The 27498-nt window shown below is 45.5% G+C and overlaps 2 protein-coding genes across 2 annotated transcripts; both read right to left on the reverse strand.

Annotated features, from left to right (window-relative positions):
• Positions 1-2114: 2114 nt before the first annotated feature.
• LOC131094109 (keratin, type I cytoskeletal 17-like) lies at positions 2115-7955 on the reverse strand. Its single transcript, XM_058041582.1, has 8 exons — positions 7263-7955; positions 6437-6519; positions 5843-5999; positions 5105-5266; positions 4626-4751; positions 4183-4409; positions 2889-3244; positions 2115-2437 (listed from the first exon to the last, which is right to left on the reverse strand). The coding sequence occupies exons 1-8, from the start codon at positions 7953-7955 to the stop codon at positions 2412-2414; spliced, it is 1830 nt and encodes a 609-aa protein (XP_057897565.1). The 3' UTR covers positions 2115-2411.
• Positions 7956-14454: 6499 nt separating this feature from the next.
• On the reverse strand, positions 14455-20160 carry LOC131094110 (keratin, type I cytoskeletal 9-like). The gene is made up of 9 exons (XM_058041583.1): positions 19576-20160; positions 19404-19486; positions 18769-18925; positions 18200-18361; positions 17793-17922; positions 16859-17081; positions 16222-16556; positions 15677-15778; positions 14455-14774 (listed from the first exon to the last, which is right to left on the reverse strand). The coding sequence occupies exons 1-9, from the start codon at positions 20158-20160 to the stop codon at positions 14749-14751; spliced, it is 1803 nt and encodes a 600-aa protein (XP_057897566.1). The 3' UTR covers positions 14455-14748.
• Between the last annotated feature and the right edge of the window lie 7338 nt (positions 20161-27498).

The raw sequence follows: 27498 nt of genomic DNA on the forward strand, positions 1-27498 counted from the left end.
AAAATAAGTTTGATTAAAACAGCCAAAGATTAGATCTGAAAAAATATCATCATTACCTGAGCTCATTACAGTGAAGGGTGTTTTGCAACCACGACAGAATACCTTGCACCACCCAACAGAGAGTCAGAAATCCTTGTGTACTTTTTTCCACTGCCCGTGCAATAGGGAATGGCAGTGAGCTGCTTTTTCCATCTTTACTAATCAGGCTCCTGTGAAACTGAAAAAAAGCCTTGAAGAGAAACAAATTTTCAGATTTCCAGCTGTGCATTAAATATCAGCATTGCAGTTCTACAGAAGAGTCACTGGGCTGTGCAGAGGAAGCACAAGGAGCTGGTGGGACCTGCTGTGAATTGCCACATGAAAATCAGCTTATCCACAGAGAGGGAGGATGGATTCAACCTAGAGGTGTTTCAGGAAGAGGTTCCATACTACAGAAGAAGAACTAAGCCCATTCCTCTCTCTGTCTGCAGCTGTGCAGGTTTGTTCACCCTTGGTAGTTCTGTTACCCTGAGGTGCTGCCACCATTGCTGAGGGGCAGCAGGGCCATCCTGGGCTGGCACTGGGGCTGTCCTGGGCTGGCACTGGGGCTGTCCTGGGCTGGCACTGCCTCCATTGAGCACGGGGGGAAGCTTCTGGCAGCTTCTCACCAGATTTCTTCTCAGAAATCCCCCTGTATCCCCTGCTACCCAGACCTTGCCACACAAACCCAAAACTGTGCCTTATGGATGTAAAATGATTTGGAAATCCTTCCCTCCACCTGGGTCTCTCAGTAGCTGCTGTCTGCATTCTGTTTTAACCCCTTCTGGACTTCACTCTCTGGTGTGTAGCACTTAGTGCTTGTGGGGCAGCAAAGTAATGAGGAGTTAGGGAAATAAATACTCTTCCAAGGTTAGTTTAAGGTATGGACTGACATCAGTGGAGGTCCCTGTCCCTCTCCCTGCACCTGTAGGAGGTGACAATGCAATTCCCTCCCTTGGAGGGCTCTGGAATACACACAATTCTTAGTCCTCAGCCCATCTATCATGAACATCATGGCTCTTTCTGGATAGTGTGTGTAGTCCAAGTTTCTAAACCAAAGAAAGAGAAATGAGCATTACTGGAATTTCATTGTTCCTGTTGCATGTCCTTGGCAGTATTTATGCAGCACAAACTCTGTTTAACAAGCCTGCAAAGGCTCATTCATGCCAGCACAATGCCAGCACACTTTGGCTTGGTGTAAGTCAAGTGTTTCTGTTTCCCTGAATGCTTTCCAAGTGCTGAGATGGCAGTGTGACGTGTATTTCTGGAAATCAGTTTTGTATCTGTTCTCACAATCCATACTTATGTGCATCTGTTGTGTTACTCAGCAGTGCTGCTCCTCTCGTGTGGAACTCACATTTTGTTTCACTCTCAACTCAACCCCAGAGGCCTCTCCCTTGTGTGCAGCCCAGCACCTGCAGCTCAGCCTGCAAGGTTGTGTGCAGGTGAGATGCACCCTCCCCTCGGGCAGCCTCACTGGAATTTTGGCCCCTCAGCTGCTGGGATATACTGGTAGCTGTATACAGAGGTGAATATTCCAGGCTCTTTTACATGTACTAAATTTCTCAGAGGTTAAAGGCAATTGCTGTCAATGTTAACATTTTATGGAAATTAACTTTGTAAAGTTCCTGTAAATTATATTTCCCTTTCACTTCTTATAATTTCAAAACAAGATCCCTTATCTGTGCATTTCCAGGTTAAACCAAGGAGTATCCATCAAGGTTTTGTGAATTGAAACATTGGTTTCATTTTATAACCACAGCTCTGTAATCATTAGTGTTCCTTTGTGGACACTCATGTGCTCACCATTAGAGTTATTGAGCACTGAGGTTTTGCAGCCCCTTTAAGGTTGATATTCATCTGTTGGGTCTCAGAACTCAGCTCCCAGGAATATCCGACACATTATTAAAAAAAAGGCACAGCCCAAGAAGATTCTGATCTGCCCCTACTGCTCAGAATTTGTGTTTTAACTCTAAATTTTGTTATCAACTACTGGAGTGTATCATCAGCCTCTCTACCCGGAGGTGTGTCTTGGCATGACTTTGTGTTTTCTAAGTGTTTACACCTACAGAAGGAAAGAAAAACCCCATACAGCATTTTGGTTGCATCAGACAGAAATTAAATTTTATTAGAGACATTTTCCTGATTCAGAGCAACCTGAGTACCAAACAGGTTGGATCTGTAAAGCAGCAGTTTGAGTGCCAATAACCGAAGCTGCAGAGCTTTGTGGGCAGAAGCAGCACAGAGCATGCAGGGCAGGGGGAGAGGTGGCATCTGCACCTCCCAGGAACTGTTCAGAGCATCATCTTTCCTTGGGAGTGTGGGGAATGCAGCGGATTTGGGCCAGATTCATTTTGAAAGGTCTTGTGCTGGAGGATCCTTGATGTAAATTCTTAGTCAAAAGATTTTCTTCCATATCCTGTTTAGACACAAAACAAGCATGAACTTCATCAGTCCTGGCACTGAATGTCTGAGACACCATTAGGATTACGTGGGAGTGGCCATAAGCATTCCAAAAGCTAAAAGGAAAACTCCAGCATGGCACAAAGGCTGCAGGATTTATGAGAGTCTGCAAAGAATGAGACAGATGGAAAAAAAACCATCTGAGGTTAAACTACAAGACCAGCTGATATTACCTACAGAATGGAATAGAAATGGACTGTGTGCTCTGGAAGTGGAGTTGATCCTTTGCACACAAAGAGGAAAGAATTGTTGGTAACAGTAAATCTAATACTTCCCAGAAATTTTAGTTTACCCTCAGTACTGTTTGCCTCTGGAAGAGTATGTTGGTATAAATTAGTGCATAAATTAGTCAGGATGTAACTAATTTAGTGACTGAGAGAGCACTATGCCCATACCAGAGTTCTTACCTTGGCTTTCGCCGCCACTCCTGCAGGACTGGGACTGGGAAGATGAAGAGTAGGAGTGGGAGCTGCTGATGCCTCCTGAGGTTCTTCCTCCTCCTCCTCCTCCAATGCATCCGCCACCACTTCCACCTCCCATTCCTCCACTTCCTCCTCCCATTCCTCCTCCACCACTTCCTCCTCCAATTCCTCCTCCACAACTTCCTCCTCCCATTCCTCCTCCCATTCCGCTGCTACCACCTCCATATCCACCACTCATGCCACCACCTCCTCCTCTTCCTCCTCCAGAATAACCACCACCTCCAATTCTACCACCTCCCATGCCTCCTCCCATGCCTCCTCCCATTCCTCCTGCTGGGATTCTGCAAAGAGAGAAAAAGAAGGGAAAAAAAGTTAATCAACAGCACTTTGCCATCCAAAAGCCATTGAGCTGCATCTGCTGCCCAGGAGCCAGCACCTCTCTGGGTCAGACTGCTGGTTAGAGCCCAGCACTGCACAGCAAAACAACTGCAGTGCCAAAAACTATCCCCTCTGTCAACTTCAACTTGAATGCAAGAGCTTTTGCTTTTCCCACATTCTGCCTAGGGATTCCTTGCAGTACACATTTACAACATGTTGCCTTTATAGTTTTACAGAATATTTACATTTGCTTAACAAACAGTACTAGGCTCTCTTACATGGATTTCCTTGTCCAGCCCCAAACTGGTAGTTCAGAATTAACGTCATGGACATATTTTATGAAAAATCCTTTTGCTAGGATCTTTTTCTCCTGAGAAACTGAGAGGCCTCAGAAATGAAACATAAACAATAATTATCTGCTGCTGTGGAATGCAACAGGTGCATCTTTGATTGGTCTCATGTGGTTGTTTATAATTAATGGCCAATCAAAGTCCAATTGTCTTGGACTCTCTTGTCAGTCACAAGATTTTATTATCATTCCATTCCATTCCTTTCCTTGCTAGCCTTCTGATGAAATCCATTCTTCTATTCTTTTAACATAGTTTTAGTATATAATTTTCTTTTAATATACTATATATCATAAAATAATAAATCAGCCTTCTGGAGTCAAGATTCTCATCTCTTCCCTTGTTGGGGTTGCCTGCAAATTCAACAAATTTCTGCATTAATTTTTCTTCACTTGAGTTACATTCTGACAGAATGAACTATCTCACACCTGGGAGGCCATTGGCCAAGACAGCTGCATCAGCCTCATTTCGGTACAAAACCTCTTTTGCAAATGTCTCCTGTTACATTTCCTGCTGGTGACTGACCAGCAGCTGGGTGTTCTATCAGTACGTACACAAGGTCCTGCTGTCCCTCCTCCAGGAGTGCCCTGTACTGCTGGATCTCCTGCTCCAGGCGGGTCTTGATGCCCAGCAGCATCTTGTACTCCTCGTTCTGGCTCTCCATCTCACAGCGGATGCTGGCCAGCTCCTCCTCCACAGGCCCGATCATGCTCTGGATCTGCTGCAGCTGCATGTTGTAACGGCGCTCTGTGTCATCCAGGTTGGACTGCAGAGAGTCTATCTGCAATGGGAAAACAAGATGCAGTGGTTATGGGAATGTGGTGGTTTTAATTTATTTGTGTGGGAAAAGAGATCTTCACAAATCCTCAGAAAAAAAGGGTATCGTTGAAGGTAAGAAATCCAATATCCCATTCTCCTTGGGTGGATTACTTGCTGGCTGTAGCTCTTCTTCTCACATACAGACTGTGTCACAGGTAAAGCAAATGTCTTTCCTTACCATGCTGATCTGTGACTGCAGCTCAATTTCCAGACTCTGATATTCACGCCTCAGCTCAGAGATCTGCTGGTTGCTTGATTGTATCTCCTGGCCACTGGTGTGGACTTGTTGATTAACTTCTTCCATCTGAAAAATTGACATCCAAAATTGAGGCATTTTTTATCATTAGAAAACATTGTGGGGTTATCGTAAAAGCATCAGGAAATCAATTAATAAAAATAAAGATTCCATGCAGACTGTTTATTTCCCACAAGCCACTCTGCTAACACCCTGGTAATTCACTGGCTGCTGGAACACAGAGGCTCTACTTGTTTTACCACATAACTGATACTCCAGGACTGACCTGTTGTAGAAAGCTGCCTAAAGTAATTGAAAGTTATTGTCCCTTAAATAACACATGATAAGTTGCCTCTCACCAGCTGTAAATAGGTCCAGTACTTTGTGAAGGATTTAATTAGCCAAGCCTGCCTGTGCTTTACCTTGGTTTCATACCAGCTCTCCACCTCCTTGCGGTTGTTTGCAATGAGCCTCTCGTACTCAACGCGCATTTCATTCAATTTCTCCATTAAGTTAATGCCAGGAGTAGCATTGACCTCCACATTGACATCTCCACCAGACTGGCCTTGCAGTCCTCTCATTTCCTGAAAAAAAATCACAAAAACCCCATGAGGTTCTCCCAGGGTGAAGGTAAGGAGGAATGGCATCAGTTCAGATAAAGGGAAGGAAAAAGACATGGATCCTCACACAAAAGGATTCCATCAAAAAGGCCTTTCCTGCCCTGGCCATGGAACAATTCTGATATTCCCAAGGTTCCAGTGCTCACAGCCAGGCACTGCATGCATGGTGACCCTGGCACTGCCTCCACAGGGTTGTAAGGAATTCTATGCAGTGAGAATCTTTTCTTCTCAGTGGGAAATCTCATTGAAGAAAGTAAAAATGCTTTCTTTTGACTCCTCCATATAGTCTATCCAATTTTCCTTCCATGAGTTCAGCAAGCAAACTGTAGTTTGTACTGAAAGCCATTCATCCCCCTGGTTTCACATGTTGACCTGGTGTCTCATGACACAAGCTGTGGGCAGCTGTGCCCTCTGCACACTCCTCAGCATCAAAGCTGGCGTGTGTCAAGTTGGGTGATCAAAACCTGGTTGCTGGTGGTGGAAAAATCAAGGGGAAATTCATTGAGTTGCCTTTAATTATTGAAGTGTGTAGAAACTTACCTCTTCATGGTTCTTCTTCAGGAAGATCAGTTCCTCCTTCAGGGACTCAAACTGTGTCTCCAAGTCAGATCTGGACAGAGTCAGTTGATCCAAAAGTGGGCGTAATCCATTGATATCACTTGCCACACTCTGGTGGAGGGTGTATTCAGTCTCATACCTGAATACAGACAAGAAAAAGAGTAAAAGTGCTGCCAGACCTCTTTGTTTGGTATCTCAGTTATGGACAGTTCCCATTTACATCTATAGTCAATTCCTAGAATAAAGGACCCCATTCTCTTTCTATCTCCAATAGCTGTGTTTGATTTCAGTCCAGTTTCTGTGAGATTTATACCATGAGGATTATGCTTATAAATCTATGTGCAAGGATGGAGAAACTTAGAATGGAGTCTCTCAAATGTGTCTCTTTAAGAACTTGTCTGGAGAAAAATAATAATGAAAACCCAAAGCAATCCTTCTCAGAATGCTTTTCCCAACATTTCTGTATCCTGTGATCGTAGCCAAAAGTCTCCAGCTTCTACAAAGCTTAATTGACAATGGAAACTCGTGGGGATAAAGGGAGACAAAATGGATGGAACTAGGAAGGGAGTGACTCACTTCAGTCTGAAGTCATCCACAGTCATCCTGGTGTTGTCCATGTCAAGAAGCATCCTGTTAAGGTCTACATTTGCACCAACAATCTGAAATGGAGAGGGCAGGTGTTAGTCAGTTGTCTTTTCAGTCTGATGTCTGAGACAAGAAACACCTGTGCACAAACACCTTGCAGAAGGGATTTATGGCAATGTCAAGCCTTCAAGCCTGACTAGAGCTGCAGGAGCTACTGAGAGAGATGAGTTTATTGCTTCCAGATAAAAAAAAAGTGCCTTTACTGTTAAATATCCATTAAAAATACCTTGTTGGAAAGAATAACTAAATTAACTCCTCATATTCAATAAACAAAATCAACCAAACAAAAAACCCCAACCCAACCAACAAAAAACAGTGAGAAAGCAGAATTTCCATTACTTTTGAGAACAGCCATGTTCACACAAGAGATACATGACTGTTAAATGGCTGAGGGCTGGAATGAGACTAACTGCACATGCTGGCTCATCCTCTATATTCACAAAAACATCCAATTAATATGGCAATAATAGCATGACAAGGATGAAGTCTGCTGTTCAAGAGTGAAGAACGAGAGAGCAGCAGCCCAGGATTGAAGGGAGCCTGGCACAGGCCGTGTGATGGGCACTGGTGCTGATCTGCCACTGCACCCAGCAATGCTCCCTGCACCAAATACATGACAGCAGCTGGTCCCCACAGCATTCTGCTTCCTGACTAAAGCCCAGGAATGGGAATATCACCCCAAACGGCGCCTTGTGCTGCATGAGGAAAGCGCCATTCCAATAACTACCTGTTCTACGTTAATCAAAGTACCTCATACCTGGTTTTGCAGCTCTTCAATTGTCCTGTAGTATTGGCTGTAATCCTTGCCCTGAGAGGGAGCTTGGCTTTTGTACCACTCCCTGATCAGCTGCTCAAGCTGGGAGTTTTCCTCCTCCAAGCGCCGCACTTTATCCATGTAGGACGCCAGGCGATCATTGAGGTTCTGCATGGTCAGCTTCTCATTTGTGGAGAGCAAGCCAGAATCCTCCCCAAAGCCCATGCCACCAAAACTGCCTCCTCCATAGCTGCCACCACCACCAAAGCCACCACTACCCCCAAAGCCACTGAATCCACCTCCACTGTATCCACCACCTCCATAACCACCTCCCATTCCCCCAAAACCACCCCCTCCTGATCCAAGTCCTCCTCCCATGCTTCCACAGCTCATTCCTCCTCCATAACTGCCCCCACTCATTCTGCCCCCATAGCTGCTGCGGCTGATCCTGCCACAGCTGCCACTGCTAAAGCCTCCCCCATAGCTGCTCCTGGAGCCTCCTCCACCAAAGCTTCTCCCAGAAAAGCCCCCGCTGCCTCCAGAAGAGGTGTATTTTCTTGAGGACATGGAGGAGTATCCACCAGACCTACCCCCTCCACCACCTCCACCACTGCATCTTCCACCACCACCACCACCACCTCCTCCTCCACTGCTAATTCTGATGGTACTGCTCGAAGATTTGGTGCCACAGCTCATGGTGACAGCAGGAAAGAGTGAAACCGCAACCCCAAATTTAGCTGCAGAACCTGATAAGCTTCAGGACTGCAAGTGTTCATCCCCAGCTCTCTGTATTTATACATTTGACACTGGGTGTCACCATCAGGGTGTTTCCTTCTCCCAGGGCATTTACCAAACTTCTTGTTTGTGCCAAGAATAATTTGCTGAACAGTATTTTTGTGCAGATATCTCAGGCAATCCAGCCCACATCTGGGCTTCTGAGGCTTGGTTAAGGTTGAACATCTCACTTCTTTTAGGTGACATATTCTTTTCATTGAATGGTTTCTGGAGTAGGTACTTCCTTGCTAAGGATTTGTAGCTGCTATTGCTAAAGATTGTTGTTTGTCTCTTTTGTTCTTTCCAACTTTGTGCATTTCAGATTTTCTACACAGCTTATGTTCCATTTCTCACCATACGTGGTAGTGCAAGAGTTTTATTATTAGGATTGTGTGACTTGTCTGTGAAGATTGTACTTGTGTATCCCTGCCAGCACTTAGAGAACATCTTATTTAATAGGAACAGGCTATTTCAAACAATGCAGAGGGATTATTGTTTAAAAATCAAGATCCTTCCTTTGTGAAGAAAGTGCTAGGGCAGCTCACAAGCAGCCAAGTCCTAGAATTCAAAAAGAAAAATAATCCTGAACTCTTTTCATCAAAGCACTGTTGATCTAAAATGAATGAAGATCAAGGAGGTGTTAATTGTATTATAATGTCATTTGTATCCCAATTAGAAGCTCTTTTATTTCAGACAATGATTTAAAAACTAGTGTGTGGGAAGACTTTTTATCATTTAATATAAAGCAGTTCACTCTATTGTTAATGTGTCATATATTGTAGGTGATAAAGTAATTATATCTGCTGTTCTTAAAGCAAAGATCCTTGAGATTAAAATAGCATCTTGAGAGGAAAGCTGAAAGACTTTTTACACAAACCAGTAGAAATCAGACTGTTGAGACCACAAAAGAAACGACCCCACACTCCAGTGTTGCCCTTATCCCCAGATCCCTGATCCTGGATGGAAGGGTTTCCATCCTCACTAGGTGGGTTGGATACCAAAGCCAAGTGTCTGAAGGCAGATGTGCAAATAACAGCACAACACCAGCATTTGTGTCTTGCTCTAGATGGACCCACAGTGTCCCCAGTTTGCCCAGGAGAACGTGCACAGCTTCCCAGTGACAGTTCTGTTCTTTCTGAAATGTCTTCATCGCCTGCCCTCCTCTCTGTGGGGTTATGGAGCCTTTAATGACTGTAGGGAGTTATGGAATACAACAATCTCCCTAAACCTCAGGTGTAGGATCTGCCATTTGTGCTCTGCTCTCCTTCTCCCAGCCAAGACCTCCTGGAGATGACAATGCAGCGCAGTCCTTGCTTCCCAAAGGCTGCCTTGGTGGGATGTTGATTGTAAATTCAGGATTATTTAACATTTCCTGACCGCATCCTTTGTCCTGCCACATCTGTGCCAGCATTGCTCTATTGCTGCTTGTGCAATTGCTTTCAAAACCTCCTGATTTTATCTTGCTATTTGATCTCTCAATGGCTGAAGGATGATGAAAGATTCCGAGCACTTTGGTGATGGAATAATTTCTCCTGATTCTCAGCTGTAGGCTGGTAGTGACACCTCAGCAGCATAAACAGTTTCTGGGCTTTAGCACAGTCTGTTATTGGTGCAGAAAGAGGGAGTTTGCTACAGGCAAAATGGTTTTTCTTTTCTTGTGCTGTTTTGCCTCTGGGTCTGGGTAGTGCTGCTTTGCTCAGTGGGACCCTTTGTCCCAAACTCTGCTGTGGTGAGTAAAATTGATTCTCATGTTCAAATTCCCATCATTGATTCCAGGGATATGCCTTAGACATGCTTTTCACAGCCAAGATAGAAGATCAATAGGGTTTGTTAGTGATTGCAAATGCAAAATTCCCCAGAATGATTAAAGAAAGAGTAAAAACTTTGCCAAAATAATATCTTAATCTGTTTCTTTATCTTCTGACAACCCACATTATTTCCTATTTTACTTACTATGTCTTTTTCCATATATAACTATTCACAGCAGGGATTTGTCCATATGTAAGAGTTCTTGTGATAAAGGCAAGTCTTATTGCAGGCTTGGAAAATACTTTAAAAAATAAGAACAATGAAAGGAAAGAATCAAACCACTAAGTGGGGAGAACTTCCACTCACCTTGACATTTCATTTTAGCTTTGTATTGTTACCACTCTTTGTATGTAAAAGAGGATCATAAATCACAGATTTTGCCTATAGATCTAAGGTAATTTTTAAGTCACATGCGTGTAGGGTGCTCCTGTTTTGTCTTTAGCACTGCTGCTATTTCATTTTTGTTAGTAGTTCCACCTGGGTGTGGAACACCTTGGTTTACAGGAACCCTGCTGGCCATGAGGCTGGGCCATATTCCTGTGTATTCCTGGAGCTGAGAACAGCCCTTGGCATGTTTGGTTTCTGTCACAGTCACTGTGTGTCTCTCTGGAGCAGGACGCTGAAGTGCCTCAAAAATACAGGTGAACTATGAATACTTCATCCTCCTGTAAAGTTGCACACACTGAATTCCCTCCTGGCTGATTTTTAAACACTTTTTGATTATTAAATATTTGACTGTGCAAATACTTGTAAAGCAAAGAAGATCTGTTCTGTGGACAGAAGGAATTTTTGATTTCTGAGCTCATTAGAAGAGCCTTTAAAGATTTTTGTTCTCTGATGCTTTTTCCTAATATATTATATGGATGATGTAATTTTTGGAATTACCCAAAAAGGAACCATCAGGTTTAGGACCATCTCTCATCTCTTTCCCCTGTGTGATGCACAGTGGAATGTTCTGAGTGCACAGCCTCTGCTCAGGCTCAGCCCAGCCGTGTTCCTTCACTCTCACTCTGTTATTGTTCTCCTTTTAATCAGGTCTCTGTGATCCATATCAAAGTGACTTCCAACCACCAGAGTGCTGACAAACCCTGGGAGCAGCCCATGCTGCAGAGCTGGGACACTTCTCCAACAGGCTGGAGCTGCTGCATTCCAAACAGACCTGGAGAAAATGTGTTCTCCCTTTTGTACCTGTGTGCTGAAAAATGGAAACATTTCCCCTGAATTCAATGTCATTCTGCTGCCTCAGGCAGCTACCAGAGTTTCTGTTCTTCTGTTTAATGACCTCTTCCCATCATTCTTACCAGAAAATTTTATAAGAAGAGAGGGTCTGTTTTCACCTCAGAGACGGTGCTCACTTCTCATTCCTGCTTCAGCTCAGAATGTTCTAGTGAAATCACTGTTGTTTCTGAAGAAATTTAAATTAGACCCAGCAAAGCAAACAGGAACCCCTAAGGCAGCAGTGGGCTTGTTTGTGAAGTTTAAAACTTTCAGCACTCCCCCAGCACAACTTTTTGTGTAGGATAACCTGGACCCTCCATGCAAGGAGGCTGATGGGAAGAACAGATCCTAAAATTGCACACGTGGGCTTTGCCATGTAGCTGTGGGTCAGGGGGTGTGTGCCCCACTGCTGGGGACACTTTGCAGGCTGCTAATTCCCTCCTGTCAGCTGTCAGTGTTTCTAGCAGTTTCTGAGCCACAATCAGAGTGGTCCCACTGTATTTCCCCAGTCTCCTAGAGAGTGAAGGAATTAGACTGGAATAATTCCTTTTGCTGGTACCCAACCAGAACAGCTGGAGGCCATGGTCAGAACACCAAGGTCCCTGCCTTTCTCTGAGGTTCAAGTACCTCAGTCCATTTGGGCTGGGCAGCCTCAGAGCCCCCCAGAGCTGTGGGCACCCACACCTGGCTGGCTGTGCTCAGTGCAGAGTCCTGTGAGATGGCACATGGAGGGTGGCACTGCTGTGGCTCATGCTGGGTGGGGAAGGAGAACATCCATGGCTTCTGCTCTCCTTGCAGCACAGCAAGGGAGGAAGGTCTTGCTGGGCTGAGCTCTGCAGAGGATTTACACACTCAGGGACGGCCCAGGTGGGCTCTGCCTGTCCCCTGTGACACGATGTACCTGCTGTCCTCATTCTGCAGCCCATGAAGATGGCCTGGGGAGCATTTGGCAACTAACAGGGCTGACAATCAATGCTCAACAAAAGAGACATCAGCACAATATACACACAGGCAATTTGGAAACGACATCTGTGCTTTCAAATGGACACATGGATTGCTTGGGAGCTCTGAAGCCAAACACAGGAGTGTGTGCACATTGCTTTTTGCCTAAGGTTGCTCTGAAGGTCTTGTCCCAACATGTAGGACAATTATCTTCTCAGAGCACTAATAGGAGCACCAGATAAGTATCCGAATTGCAACACTTTGTGCTCATAAAATTAAAGCTTATTATGCTGATTAATGACTGCATGCAAATAAAAAGTGCAAAGTTCTCCTCACTCCTCAGTATTGCTGCTGCCCCACTTTGAGCCTCCCCAAGCTTTGACACCTGACACGACAATGTTTGTATTTTTTACTCCTGCTTTGCAATGGTTTGAGTTTTCCAGCTCTGCTCCTCCATATAAGCCTGTTTTCTCAGTAAGCAAGTGCCAGTGATAACCCACGTGCAGATTTTGTAATACAAAATGTAAAAAGGAAAGAATCCTTAAAACTGGCTTTTCTTCTGGGGTCTGGTAAGAAACCATCTCATTTTAGTCTCCTTTTTGTCTGTAATGAGTCCTAATGCCATGATTAAGTAGGGAGTTTTGTCAGTTTTTTGGTGGTTTGTCTTTATTTTGTCCCATACCATAGCATTCAGTAAATCATATTATGAAGCTGATTTACACTGTAGAAGATGCAAACTCATTAAATGTATAAACAGTATAAAAACATCTTGTTAAGAAAGCCACAGGTTTTAGATAAGGAAAAGACAGTACAATCAATGCTGAGTAGCAAAAGTAGTAGTAGTATATTATTTATCCTTATGGCTCAGAAATTGTTACTGATTATAACATATTAAAATAAGCATTTAAATCAGCAGCAGAAGTGCATTGAGTATTGCAACATGCTGCACCCTGGTACGTGTCTGTGCTCAGCACTGGGTTCTCAGCCCCTGAGCTGCCTCACTGCCCTTCCCACGCTCCAAATCCCAGTTTCTGCTTTGCTCCTCCAGGGGTCAGTTCAGGAGAATTTCTTCTGCAGGGTTAAATGCAGACATGCCTGATAACCAGCACTAAAATACTAAAAGTAAGTTGTATTTTTGGAAAGGACAGGAGAAACAGGTGTCAGGGGCACCACAGTGGCAGAGAGCAGTGACGTCCAGCATGGACAGGCTGCTCCTCTGAGTAAATCATATCCAAGCACCCCAACAGCCTCCTGGGTGTCAGTGTGAGGCCAGAGAACTGTAAATCACCATGGGACAGCCAGGAAGCAGACCCTGAGCAGCAACATTTTTGAGGTTAACTTGGCAGGCTGCTAGGGGAGGGATGAGAAGCAGGGCTCCTGGATTGGGAATATTCCTTAATTTGGGTTGTAAATTGAGCGCCCTGAAGAGTCTGAGGAATAGCTGGCACCACCTGCCAGAGGTGGTAAATGAGCAGAGCAATTGGAGATAGTAGGGTCAGGGGACAGGTAGCAGAACAGAGACAAGTGTGGTGGGATGCTGCAAGGGGTTAAATATGAAAAGGTGATTTTGCAACAGCTGGGAGTTGAGGGTATCCTGACAAACAATCCCCAGCATTGCTGTGATGTCAGGCCAGGTGCATCAGCACATGCCTGTGTGTGCAGGAGTCCTTCATGCAGGTGAGCTGGTTCCTCCAGCCCCCAGAGGGACACTGGTCAGGAAAAAAATCAGATTTTTTTTTTTTTTTTTTTTTTTTTTTTTTTTTTTTTTTTTTTTTTTTTTGTTTTCCAATAGTAATTCATGGCTGAGAGCCCAGCATAAGGCAACACTGTGAATCACTGGCACAGGTCTGCCTGGAACTCAGGAGTTTGGGATTCCTGTTCCCACGGTCTCCCACTCAGTCTGGCTTTCCCAACATTCTCCCATGAGTGATGCCTTCCTCAGAGAGAAAAAACAAACCTCATGGTTGTAAAACTGAGAGATAAAGACTCATAGAGTGATTGTTCTATTTGGGCTTAAGCAGGTGAGGGGAGAGGTGTGCACAGGAGAAAGGATGAATCTGTGAGCAGGTGTTGTGTAAAATACAACATAATACACAAATATACATAATATACAAATAACCCCCTGGGTTATTTTCAAGTGAAATTCCCAACAGAGGTCGTATTTTCAAGAGGTTTTATGGGGAATAGTCAGTTCCTTAAACCCAGCCTTTTGTCCCTGATGGAAATCAATAGCAGAAGGGTTTTGACTGAGTTTTCCCTCAACAGAGCATTGTTCCTGGCACTGCAGACTGCAAAGTTTTGCCCAGTTAGTCTTAAGTGGTGAATATGTCCCTGAAAACTTTGGGTCTTGTGGGTAATCTGATACATCATTGTGTATTCCACAGGTAGAGTTTGATATTTATAACTGATTCAAACAAAAATCTCTGCTAAAGAAACTTGGACTAGACACAGCTTTCTGGTTGCATCAGAGAGAAGCAAAGATTTATTAGCATTTATTCCACAGGAGCACCAATCACAGTGGAGATTAACTCAGGTAACAGTGATTTGGAGCAGAAACACAGATGGAGGAAGCAGACAGGACATGCAGAGAGCTCAGAAGAGCCCCTGGAGTGAGCAGAGTTGAGTAAGTTGGACAAGAGTTCACTCCTGCTCGTGGCAGGGGACGTTCAGCCTTGCTCAGTGGAGTCTTGCTTGGTCCAAAGGCCTCACTGGGAGGTTGTGCAGTGGAAGATGCTGGTCTTGCTCATCACTCCTCAACCTTTCTAAAACTCCCTGTTGAAAGATGGAGGAAAACAAGAATTTCTTTGAAGAATTCAGCATTTTTAACCTTATGTTACTTCCTAAGTATCACCTGTGCAGTTCTCAATGCATCAGGGTTGTTCCCAGACTTCTGGAAAGGTCCAGACAGTGCCAGACCTGAGTTTGTACAGCGTGTGTGCAGATTTAGCAATTAACTACCTGGGTCTGCTTCTGTTCTGAGCCATGGCAGTGCAAATCACTTAAAATTAGTGTGGCTGCAGCACTACAAACCAAATACAGGTGAACTTAGAACCTGCATTTGTGTGTGTATGGATATTTACAGTAGATTTTTATAAGTTAAAGAGAGATGACACATAATATGCTTTAATCTTGCCTACCAAGCATTATATATATACCAAGCATTAATATAACATTAATATTAATATATAACATTCCACTGCCCTGGAGTGTTGCAGGGCAGAGGGGATGTTTGATCAGAGGAAAAAATTTTTGCAGAGGAGTTTGCAAAGCCCATGTAGGAAATTTTAAAAACTACAGCTCATCTACGCCAAATCTTACCAAATAATCTTCTTCATGACACAAAATGCTCCTGAATTCACTGCCTTGTTTTCAGCATCAGAAGTGTCTGTGCAGTGTTCCTGCTGTTTGCACTGATGGCTTCAGGCCCTTTGGGTGAGAGCCAGCTCTCATGTCACGACTGACTGTCAGTCTGCAGTGGAAACTGTGTCTGGGACAGAGCCTGACTGAACCTGGTCATAATAAGGAGTAAATGCCAACCTCAAAGCAGGACCATTTTCCATCTTTTCATAGAAAACCAAAAGTGGAGTTGAATCTTTCTAAAAATGACATCTTTCTACTCATTTTCACCACTTTCAGGCTTTTGTCTGAGGCGCTGCCTGGACCTGGACCCTTACCCCTTCTCATCTGTTTTATGGCTTCAGACACTTCCTCCATGGTTGCTCCTCTCTCCAATGTTTTATTTCCTTCCAGGCAGAGCTTCATGTTTTCAACACTTCCTGGAACCAGAGCCAGGAAGTCAGATATGGATCAGGACCTTTGGTCACTCTCCATCTTTTACTGCTTCAGTATTTTGCAGCCAATGACACTTTTAAATGTTTTGAATGTTCCAATTATTCTATTCTGCTTTAAATAACCCCTGCTTAATATCAGTCACATTTCTAACTTCTGACTTTCCTAATTCCCTGCACACTTTGGATTTGGCACTATTTTCCCTTTTCCCCCTCCATTTCCTCTTTTCACCCATCCTCTGACGCAACTCTTCGTGCCATCCTTTGTGCTGCTCATGTTGATTTATCACTAAGAATAAATGTCACAGTGGCCTTAAAACAAGACTGGGAAAAATAGCAAAAATATTTCCAGGAAGGAAGCTGTTAGATCCTTTCCTGCTATTCAGAGAGAATTGTGGATTGCAGGATGTGTTTTTTAATTCCATTTTTACCTGGGCTTTCACAAGAGTCGCCAGGCTGGGACTGGGAAGATGAAGAGCGGGAGAGGCAGGATTTACCCCCTCCTCCTCCTCCTCCACTGCCACCTCCTCCACCTGAAGTTTTACCACAGGTTCCACCTCCTGAACTTCCTCCTCCACTCCCTCCTCCTCCGCTTTCAGAAGAGGAAGATCTTCCATGGGATCCTCCGGTTTTTCCTCCACTGCTTCCTCCACCTGAGGACCAACAGCTTCTTCCTCCATGACCTCCTCCTCCTGAAGATCCACTACTTCCTCCATGACCTCCTCCTCCTCCTGAAGATCCACCACCAGCTCCTCCCTGTGAAGTGCTGTAAGGAGGAAGGGGTGTGTTATTTCTTTCTTACCTTTCATTTTCCCAAATAATGGCATCTCCTGATGTGCCATCACTTCTTGATTGTACTTAGGGGAAGAAATGGCAAATTACAATTCTAAACACTTTTGTACAAGTACAGCTTTGCATGCTGCCAGCTAAAATTTAGATTCCATGTGAATTCTTGTGCTTGTAGTAAATATTTTGATTAATCCCTTGCACCAGTTCCTAATACAAGCATTACTGCTGTCCTCTTTCCGTGATGGCATCGATAGAAAGTTAATTAATTGATGTCTGTACCTAATGCCCTGCTGCCCCTCATGCAGCAGTGCCCTGTACTGCTGGATCTCCTGCTCCAGGCGGGTCTTGATGCCCAGCAGCATCTTGTACTCCTCGTTCTGGCTCTCCATCTCACAGCGGATGCTGGCCAGCTCCTCCTCCAGGGGCCCGATCATGCTCTGGATCTGCTGCAGCTGCATGTTGTAACGACGCTCTGTGTCTTCCAGGTTGGACTGCAGAGAGTCTATCTGCAATGAGAAAACAAAATACAATGTTTAAGGGAATGGGGCAGGATTAGCTCATTCTCATGCCCAACATGAGAGAAGTCCCACATGGTGTCATATAGAATTTGCAGGCAAGCCCAGCGAGGGGAGAGAAATGATGCATCTGACTCCATCTTATCAGAAGGCTAATTAATTATTATATCTATTAAATTTATTCTATTTATTATATTATTCTATACTATATTTTATAATATAGCATAGACGAATATAATAAATAATATAATATTTATTATATTATTCTCTAATATATTACATTATATTACATTACATCTAAGCTGAATCTGCCAAGCACTCACTCTGCTCACACTGCACAGAATCTTGTGACTGTCAGTGACAGTCCTGACACACACACACACACACCTGGCCCTGATAGGCCAAGGAGACAAAACACCATCACTGTGGGTAAACAATCTCCACATTGCATTCTACTTTTGTACACACACAGGCACAGCAAATGATAAAAATTGTGTTTTCCCTTTTTCTGACGTTCAGAGAATGTGAAACCCAGAAATATTCCTGGGGAGAATTGTGACTTGCTTTTCTCTGTGAAGAGAAATGTGGCTACAGTGTCAGGTGTGCCAAGGATGCTCACTGGCTGTCACAGCTGGCATCCTGGCATTCCAGCAGCTCCTGAGTTCTTTGCTCACCAGGGGATGAGGATCAGTTGTTACCTACCTGACTGATCTGCGACTGCAGCTCAATTTCCAGGCTCTGAAATTCACGTCTCAGCACAGAGATCTGTTGGTTGCTTGATTCTATTTCCTGGCTACTTGAGTGGACTTGTTGACTCACTTCTTCCATCTGAAAAATGAATGTAGGGAATTGCAGCTTCTGAGTTTTACTTACAGTGCAAACATGGCAGTTTATCATGGGACCATCTGGAACACAACAATTTGCAGAAGGGGCACTGATAGAATGGGGCTGTTAAACTTGCTTGTGTGGCTCTGCCAGAGCAATTCAAGCCCACTTGTGATTTACCTCATTTTGACCAAAGGGACTCTACTGTTATTTTGTAAAATCAATGGATGTTGTGTCATTCCTTTACAGGAAGTTCTTACCAAGAGCTGTCACCATTTACCTTGCTTTCGTACCACTTCTCAACCTCTGCACGGTTTTTCTGAATTATAGCTTCGTATTCTTGTCTCATCTCATTCAGTTTTTTCAGCAGATCCTCTCCTGGAGCAGTGTTTATCTGCACATTCACATCCCCATTGGACTGGGACTGCAGCTGTTTCATTTCCTGCAGAGAAAACCCAGGCCCCAAGACAATGAACACAAACAGAGCCTTTCAACAACATATCCATATATGACAGTAATTCCTACCTAACAATTCATCATTGTTCACTCTGTAGTGAGGGTACAATGTGTTTGGAATCTTTTGTCCTTCCACTAAAACAGCTGTGGGTGCCTGGGAGCAGGAACTCCCAGACATATATGTATGTATATATGTATATATGTATATGCCTATATTTTATATATATATTTGGAGGGTTTGTGTTGCAATTATTTAGCCTTGACTTTCCAGTCCTTGTTTGCTGAGGGGGCTGAGCTCAGGGGAACCCTGGAGCAGCCTGGCCGTGCCCCTTGGTCAGTGTTGGATGTCAGATTCCCACATCTCAGTGTGCATTTCAAGGAGCTGGCTCTTACCTCCTCATGGTTCTTCTTGAGGTCGATGATCTCCTCCTTCAGAGACTCAAACTGCATTTCCAGGTCGGACTTGGCCAGGGTCAGGTTGTCCAGCATGGGCCTCAGGCTGTTGAGGTCGCCCTCCACGTTCTGCCGGAGCCCGCTCTCCATCTCGTACCTGTGCCAGGGACAGGCACAGAGGTCAGCCATTTAATTAATAATATTACTTAATAACATGAAGTTATTATTCTTTATACTAAATAAATGCAAAGTTTAATATTAATATCAAACTTTAGTATTAAAATGTGTTCTGTGGTCTCTTTCATCCTCTCTTCTTACTACAACTTTGTGCAGATTCCATCTATCTGGTTAACCTGGCTTTCAGTGATAGATAATCCCAACATTTATTTTCTTAAAAATAAAACTTTCTGTAAGCTCTGGCTCTGCAGCCATAGGCAGCATCCCCATCAAAGACCACTCTAGGAATACTGAAAAATTTGAAGCTTCACAAATTATTTCAGTTGTGCTGCCATGGAAGCAGGAGAAAGCCAAGTCCCTGTGGATTGATATTTGTTTATGGAATGAATCTATGAAGCTAAGTTCAGGAAAGCAGGAGGAAGGAAGTCAGTGCCTGTAAAAGAGAAATATATATTTACTTTATTCTAAAGTCTTCTGCAGTCATCTTTGTGTTATCCAGCTCCAAAAGTACCTTGTGGGTTTCCACAGCTGCAGCCACAATCTAGAAGAGACACAAAATGTTAGGAAAACATTTCCTGTGAATCTCTCAGTCTGTCAGTCCTTCAAGTTCTCTGGCAAAGAGCATCCTACCTGCTTTTGAAGTTCTTCAATTTTTTCATAATAGTGGCTGTAGTCCTTTGGGCCAATAGGACCTTGCTTCTGGTACCACTCCCTGATTAACTGTTCAAGGTGAGCATTTTCCTTTTCCAGATTCCTGACTGTCTCCATGTAGGAAGCCAGGCGTTCATTGAGGCTCTGCATGGTCAGCTTCTCATCGTAGGAGAAAATTCCCACATTCCCTCCCTGAAAGCCACCACTGCCAAAGCTGCCCCCACTGAAAGCAGCCCCCCCTCCAGCAAAGCCCCCAAAGCCACTCCCAGGCCTGAAGCCCGTTGCCATGCTGCTGTGGCCCATTCCCCCTCCATAGCATGCACCCCCCAGTCTCCCTGCACAGCTGCTGCTGCTCATTCCTCCTCCATAGCTGCTGCGCCTGCCATAGCCACTGCCTCCACCACAGCTGCTCCTGGAGCTTCCTCCACCACAGCTGCTGCCAGAAATCCTGCCACCACCACTGCTCCTGGAGGTGACTGTCCTCGAGGAGGAATGAGAGCTGCCCCCTCCACCGCTGCTGCCCCGCAGGCAGCTCTTGAGGGGCTGCTTGGAGCCACAGCTCATTGTGGCAGCAGCAAATAACTCAGGAGAAAAGTCAAAGCTGGTCCTACAGTTGTTCTGGAATCATAGCTCCAAGTTCCAGCCAGCCTCCTCTGCATTTATACCTGAGACAGTGGGTGTCACCGTGGAAGGGAGTACCCGCTTTCCATGTGTGGTTACAAGGCTTAATTTGCCAAAGGGAGATGCTTGGCAGTGACAGGAAGCTTAACCCTTCCTCTAAGTGTTTGTGACCATTTGTTTATTACCACAAAACATGTAATTTCTGTTGGGTGGCTCTGAATTAGGGAGATCTCTGTTGAGATCTAGTGCATGGGCTGACAGTCACCCGAAACAAATTCATCCCACTCACCTCGTCCTGGTCACAGCCCTCCCAGCACAACACCACACTGCCACAGTCCAGGACAGCAGTGGATGTTCCCATCTCTCTTCTAATCCTCAGATATTTGTCAAGGAATTCTGGCTGATTTTTTTATAGCTAACTGAGATTTTCATAGGTTTTTCATTATCCTATGCTGTATGCTCCTTATTTGCAATCCTTTATTACCTTTGGAAAGCCCACTGCAGGATGCACGTTGTAGGTACACAGAACCACTCTGACTTATTTGTAATACCTCATAAAAACTCAGTGAATAATGGCAAATATCACATGGCAGCAATTATTTCAATCACACCTCTATAATTGTGTTTTATAAATAACAAATTAATTATGAAAAATGGTATCACAACAACTGCAGAACTGCTCTGGGTCAGGCTGAGGGAAGGAAGTGTGGCAAGCTGTGGCAGGGAAAAACCCTTCCTTGGACCAAATGCAGGTACAGGATGGTTGAGAGACCTGGTCTCTCCTGACAAGGCTGGGAGTGTCATTGGTCATGTTCCTGAAGGGGATTCAGAATTTTATCAGGATATTTTCCCTATGCAGCACAAATACAATACTTGGAGGAGAAAGGTCAAATTCCTGGTTTGGGGATTTAGCCAATAAACCACATCAAAACAGCATTTTTTCCTTAAGATTTTGTTTCTATTCACATACATAACATGATCAAAAGTAGGAAATATCTGCTGTCTTCCATTTTCTTCTTTTAAGATTGTATCTTAGCCCAATGCAGTGGATAGTTCAGCTGTACATCTGCCCTGTGAGCTCTCACAGCACTCTGAGCCTCAGACATTTCTCCCCTGGGTACCTCTCACCCCTCTCCTCCTGCCCAGGTACCTGATCCTTAGCAAATCCCAGTCTGTTACCTTGTAGGTGGAGCTGTGACACCCAATTTCCTCTATTGATTTGGGATATTACTGTTTTCTCACTCAGCCTTTGTGGTGGTGCTTGTTGCTAATTAAGTTTTGTTTGTTACAGCAACTGTTTATGGAAACAGCTTTTGGCAGAGGCCCCTCCCAGCACACCCTGGCCCACGCAGAGGACATGCCTCACGTTCCACCTGCTGCTCTACTTCATCTCTGAAACATCTGAGGGAGCAGGGCCTCCCCTGCATTGTAGAAATTTCAATGGTTCACCTCAGCACTCAGTGGAGTCTGGGGGATCATTTTCTCCACTGAGAAATCCTTTTCTCCCAAAGGGAATGAAATTCTCTTGTATACTCACAGCTATTTTAGCTCAAGAACCACTTGGGTTATGTCCCATTTAACTGATACAGAGACATGGGAACGAATCCATGTTGTTCTGTATAATTCTGCAGAAAGGGTTTGTTTGTTGGTTTGGGTTTTTGGTTTTTTTTACCTCTATTACTTTATTACATCTTCTGTATCAGTCATTCCTTTTAGGAAAATGAACCTTCCTGTCTTCCCTTGACAAAAGAACATTTTTGGATGGTTAGATATCAGTGAGGATGCTTGTGTGCAATTTCGTAGCTTCATTTTTAATACATGAGAGGAAGATTTCTTGCCATTTCCCCCCTAGAACTTGTGAAGGCAATGTGCTTCAAGAGTGAAACTTAGCTCCTTAGAACTGAAGAAGCCTGACAGATCCATCATGTCTGGAAATCCTGGCCAGGACCAGAGATAGAAGTTACAGTTCCTGAAAGGAATGTTTTATTTCAGAGCTGTTGTAAGATGGAAGCTGGTTTATGAGCTGGTAATTTTCTCTGCAGTTCTGTCTCAGAGTATTGTCTAGGCCCTTGCAACACACTGAGGTTCCTGGTGATCTTAGATAGTGATTCCAGCAAAATCCAGAGATGCTGCTGAAGTGCAGCTGGAGGGTTGGGAAACCTTCACATAAAAATGATTGCAATAAACTTCAGGAACTGGAAGGATCTGCAGCAGTCCCTGTGAAATGGAAGAGTGAAATGTTACAGAATCTGGGGCTGGTGCTGCTCACTGCAGCAGAGCCAGAAACTGGGATGGGAGGATGGAGAGTTTGGGGGATGTGGATGTGGAGGAGGAGGAGGAGGCAGGTGGCTCCACAGTTGTTTCAATGAGGCCTCTCCCTTTGCCTGTGATGAAACAATTACGAACTCTGCCCAAAGGGGAGGATGGACTACTTAAACCTGAGCTCTGCCCAAAGAGTAGGATGGACTGCTTAAGCCTAAGCTCTGCCCAAAGGGGAGGATGGACTACTTAAACCTGAGCTCTGCCCAAAGAGTAGGATGGACTATTTAAGCCTGAGCTCTGCCCAAAGAGTAGGATGGACTATTTAAGCCTGAGCTGCTCACCCAGCACCGCAGGAATTCATCAGCATTTCAATGCCCGGGTTCTCCTGTGCTCTGCACAGCCCAGATTGGCTGAAGCAGAGGCTGCAGGAGAGTTTGTTCCTTTGGCAGTGTGGCAGCAGGAAGGGGCTGGGGCTGTGGCTGAGCACACACCAGCTCCTCTCAGCCCCCAGGACCACCTTGCCCAGCTCCACACCCTCCCCACACTGTTGTGTTTGGGAGAAACCACCGAGGCTGCTGAGCACATTTGTGGGGTCACAACTGGACTGTTGTCCCCGTTTTTCGTGCTTCATTGGGATCCTTTTCCATCCTTCCTGCTTCTGGCCAGGTCTTGTTGGAAAATTCAATTCTTCTATGCTGCTACACAGAGAAAAACGATGAAATATTTGCCTGGGGAATATGACTCATTCTCATAATTATATGTTATAAAATAATTCCCATTATATGATCATCAGGCAGTTTTATTATCACCAGGTAATCCCATAGGATTTCTCCATAGTAGAAAAGAAAGGCAGACTGTGCAGTGTGACTGTGTTGGAGGATGAACATCATTCTTGTTTGTACTCTGCTCTTCATTCCAGTGAGCTCCAGCTGCCTGACACATAGCATTAGGCTGTTCTCTTCCCCATTAAAATTTAAATGATGAGGACCTTTTTCTTATCCAATAAAAAGCTAGATGTTTGAAAATGGAAAAATCTGATTTAGATCAGTTGTAATATATTAGAGCTCAATCACATTTATTCTTTCAATAGTGGATTAACTGAGAGTTCTAAGCAAAAAGTAATTCCTACCCAACAATTCATAATTGCTCACTCTGTAGTGAGGGTACAATGTGTTTGGAGTCTTTTGTCCCCCCACTAAGACAGCTGTGGGTGCCTGGCAACAGTTCCATCCAGAAATATTTGAGGTTGAAAATGCTCAGTTCCAACAATTTCCCATGAAAAGTGTGATTTTCTATAAATGTGTTTTTATAATTAGAAATAATTCTGTCAAAAGATGGTGCCTCATTCTTCTCCAGGCATGGGGCTCCTAACCAGAGTGCTTGGGTTTGTTCCCACAGCCCAAAACACACAGCATTGTTTTAGATCTCAGTGATATTCTGTGAAAATCATCTGCAAGTGGTGGCTTTGGCAGTGCTGGGTGAAGGACTGGACTCGAGAATCTTAGAAGGATTTTCCAACCTAAATAATTCTGTGATTCCCTTATGCCAAAAAACTATTTATGCTCTTCTTAAGCAAAGGGTTTTAAAATATCTGTTTTGAAGTGAGAAAGTCCCGCCTCTCCTGAACTATTCTGCAAGACAGGGTGTAATCTTGGTGTCCACCCACACCCCAAGGTGTGTGGTCACAGGGAACATCCCTGGAATCTGTCCTGTTGTGTCCAGTGGTCCCAGTGCCACACGTTCAGCCACTGCTCAGTTAAAGCTGGCCTTGGCATGGACAGGTAACCTGCTGCCCTCTGGGAAGGGCAGTGGGAGAGTCCGGTGCAGCAAACATCCCTCCTTCAGGAACAGCATCATTCCTGCCCACATTCTGCCTGATCTGTTACTCATTCCCTATTGCAGAGCCGAGCAGTGATGAAACATTAAAGAGCACCTTCAAAAGCTCCACCACCCAACAGAGATGGTGCTTGTGATAGGAGCAGTAATTAGGTGAGTCAGAGCTGTAAGAGACTTTCAGAGCACAAACCCTTTGGTTTGGAGCTGCTTCACTGTGGCTCCAAACAGCCCCTGGCCCAGCTCTCTCTCTGGGGTCTCACCTGCAAGACCCTCATTAGCAAAGGGTCATTACAGCACATTTACAACCATGAGGAGATCCTGCGTTTCACTGTGCTCCCACTAACGACACAATGCAAAATACTCCGGTGCAGTTTGGAAAACAAACAGGTATTAGCAAACTGGTGAGCGAGTTTCAGTCTGCGCCCATCCCGCACACCCCCGCACGGGAGCACAAACACCTGGGACGTGCGGGAGGCAGGGGGACACCTGTGCCATCCACACACAAAACCGGGACACCTGTGCCATCCCTGCAGTCACACACAAATCCGGGACACCTGCGCCATCCACACACAGAACCGGGACACCTGTGCCATCCCTGCAGTCACACACAAATCCGGGACACCTGTGCCATCCACACACAAAACCGGGGCACCTGTGCCATCCACACACAAAACCGGGACACCAGCGCCATCCCTGCAGTCACACACAAAACCGGGACACCTGCGCCATCCCTGCAGTCACACACAAATCCGGGACACCTGCACCGTCCCTGCAGTCACACACAAAACCGGGACACCTGCGCCATCCCTGCAGTCACACACAGAACCGGGACATCTGTGCCATCCACACACAAAACCGGGACACCAGCGCCATCCCTGCAGTCACACACAAAACCGGGACACCTGTGCCATCCCTGCAGTCACACACAAATCCGGGACAGCTGCGCCATCCCTGCAGTCACACACAAATCCGGGACACAGCAGCCCTGTGAGAGTGTGACCATTGAATTCCGGCGGGGCTGGAGCAGGATGCCAGGGCTGTGTTTGGGGCACTGGGGTGTCCCCAGCACATCCCGCTGGGAGGGGACCAGCCGAGCCCCCAGCGCTGCCTCTGCCGCAGGAGCCGAGTGCCCTCTAGAGAGCACCTGCAGCGCAGGTCATTCATCCTGCATCTCCAAAAAAAATCTCAAAATGTATGTGTGTTGACACGTACAATGTGTCGGGATCCCTCGGCGTGGTGAGCTCGGTGGCACAGAGGGAGCGCTGCCCACCCGGGGGGCTGGACAGGGCTGAAATTGCTGCAGACGGTGGTGGATCAATGCATTTTTATATCATTTTAATCACATATAATTGTACTTCTGTTGGATAGGCTAACAGCAACTATTTCCACTTAGCCACAGTCGGGATTAGCCCTTATTTAACTCAGCGTCTCTGGGCCCCTTAGGAAAATGTAAACTCGGCTTTAAGCAGTCTCAGACCTTGTCTCAGGTTACAGTGTTTGCACACCTGGGGCAGAGCAGGGACAGGACAGGGCTCGGCACCAGGACACTGACAGGTCAGTGTTTCCTTGGGATCTGCCAGCTGGGAGCAGCTGACACCTGATGGGGAGAGCTGGGAAGTGCCAGGATTTCCCAGACACTTTCTCAATTTCCTTGTTTTTCAGCGCAAGAAGCATTTGCAATCAGTCAAGATTACTAATTATTCCAGCTTCTGTTAATTTTTTTTTTTCTTGGTGATTTTAAATACAGAAATACAGTGTTAATGGCAAACCTCTGCTTCAGACTCGGTCCAAACTGGACACTTTTTGGATTGGCCAATTTTGCCCTTTTTTCTCAGGCATGCTCAGTGTCTCTTGGGAAAACAAATAAAATAAAACCAACCCAGTACAGGTATTTTAAATTTCTCTTTCCTCTGGGAAAAACAACCAAACCCAACCCAGTGTAAATATTTTCACAGGTTCTTCAGTTCGGTATTTCATTCTGTGGTACAAGAGGGGCAGTGCCGATGGAGCAGAAGGTGAAAAGTCAGATGCCAAATTCCCAGGATTTTAGTTTCGATGAGCATCTGCCTCTCGCTCACGGAGGATCTGATTCACGCTGCTCTGCTGGGAGGAGCGAGCAGCAGCTCCGGGGCGTTGTTCAAGGGAGAAATTCAAGTTTGGGAAGAGCAGGGGGAGACCCTGGCCCGGCCCAGGAAGGTGCAGCGCTGCCGGCAGGATCCCCCGTTCCTCCTCCCCTGTCGGGATGAGCATCTCTGGTCGGGAGCGCCTCCCGGCCGCCAGGGATCACTCTTGTCCCTTCTCCGCTTCCTCACTGCCAGAATTCCGCCCTCCCTCTGCCGCTTTCTGCTCCCGGCTTATTCCGGCCACAGCAGACGCAGAAATGCTCCTTTACACGCGTGTGGCACAGTCAGGAGCGCGACTTGGGGAAATGAATTTGCCTTTATGTTTCAAATGTTTTTTAATTTCTCAACAAAGGAGTCCAAAATATTCCATACGTGTTTAGGTGTGAGAAATCTTTGTAGCATGTCACATAAGGTACAAAACCAGCTTACGGCTTCCAGGCCATTAGCCAGAAGTCCTGTGGGTGTCTCTGCACAGCTGTGGATGTCCAACCACCCCTTGGCTATCTGAAGGGCAGAGGAGCTGAGGATATCTGCTGCCCTGCTGGCAGGGACGCTGTCCCCTCCCCGGGCAGTGGTTTGACACAGAGAAGGTGAGGCTGGTCTGCCCAGAAGCATCCCCCTGCTCAGACATGCCCTCACTGCACGAGTCTGGGGACAGGCAGGGCCAGGAGACACCTGGTGAGATGTGTGTGGCAGACACTGTGCTCCCCCAGCACCAGCACATCTCCCAGTTTAACACCTGACACATCTGGACATGTGCACCAGAGATGGCTGCTCAGGTGGTACCTGTGTGTGGATTCACATCTGCCTGAGCCTTGGGAATTTCTGTCACTGTTCTTTCTCTGACTCCCCCTGTGTCACACAGGAATGGGCAACATCTGCCTCAGGCTGTGACAACAGGGAGGACAAGCTGGACGAGACCTGCCAGGTCAGCAAGGCCCCTCTCTCCTGCTGGCAAAGCAGCTTTGTTCCCAGTTCAGAGTGATCCTGACCACTTTAGGTGCCCCTTGCTCATGGATCAGCAGCTGGTGTTCAAAAGGAACTCAGTTTCAGACACAGG

Source organism: Melospiza georgiana, chromosome 28 (assembly GCF_028018845.1).
Source record: "Melospiza georgiana isolate bMelGeo1 chromosome 28, bMelGeo1.pri, whole genome shotgun sequence".
In the NCBI taxonomy this organism is placed as follows: domain Eukaryota; kingdom Metazoa; phylum Chordata; class Aves; order Passeriformes; family Passerellidae; genus Melospiza; species Melospiza georgiana.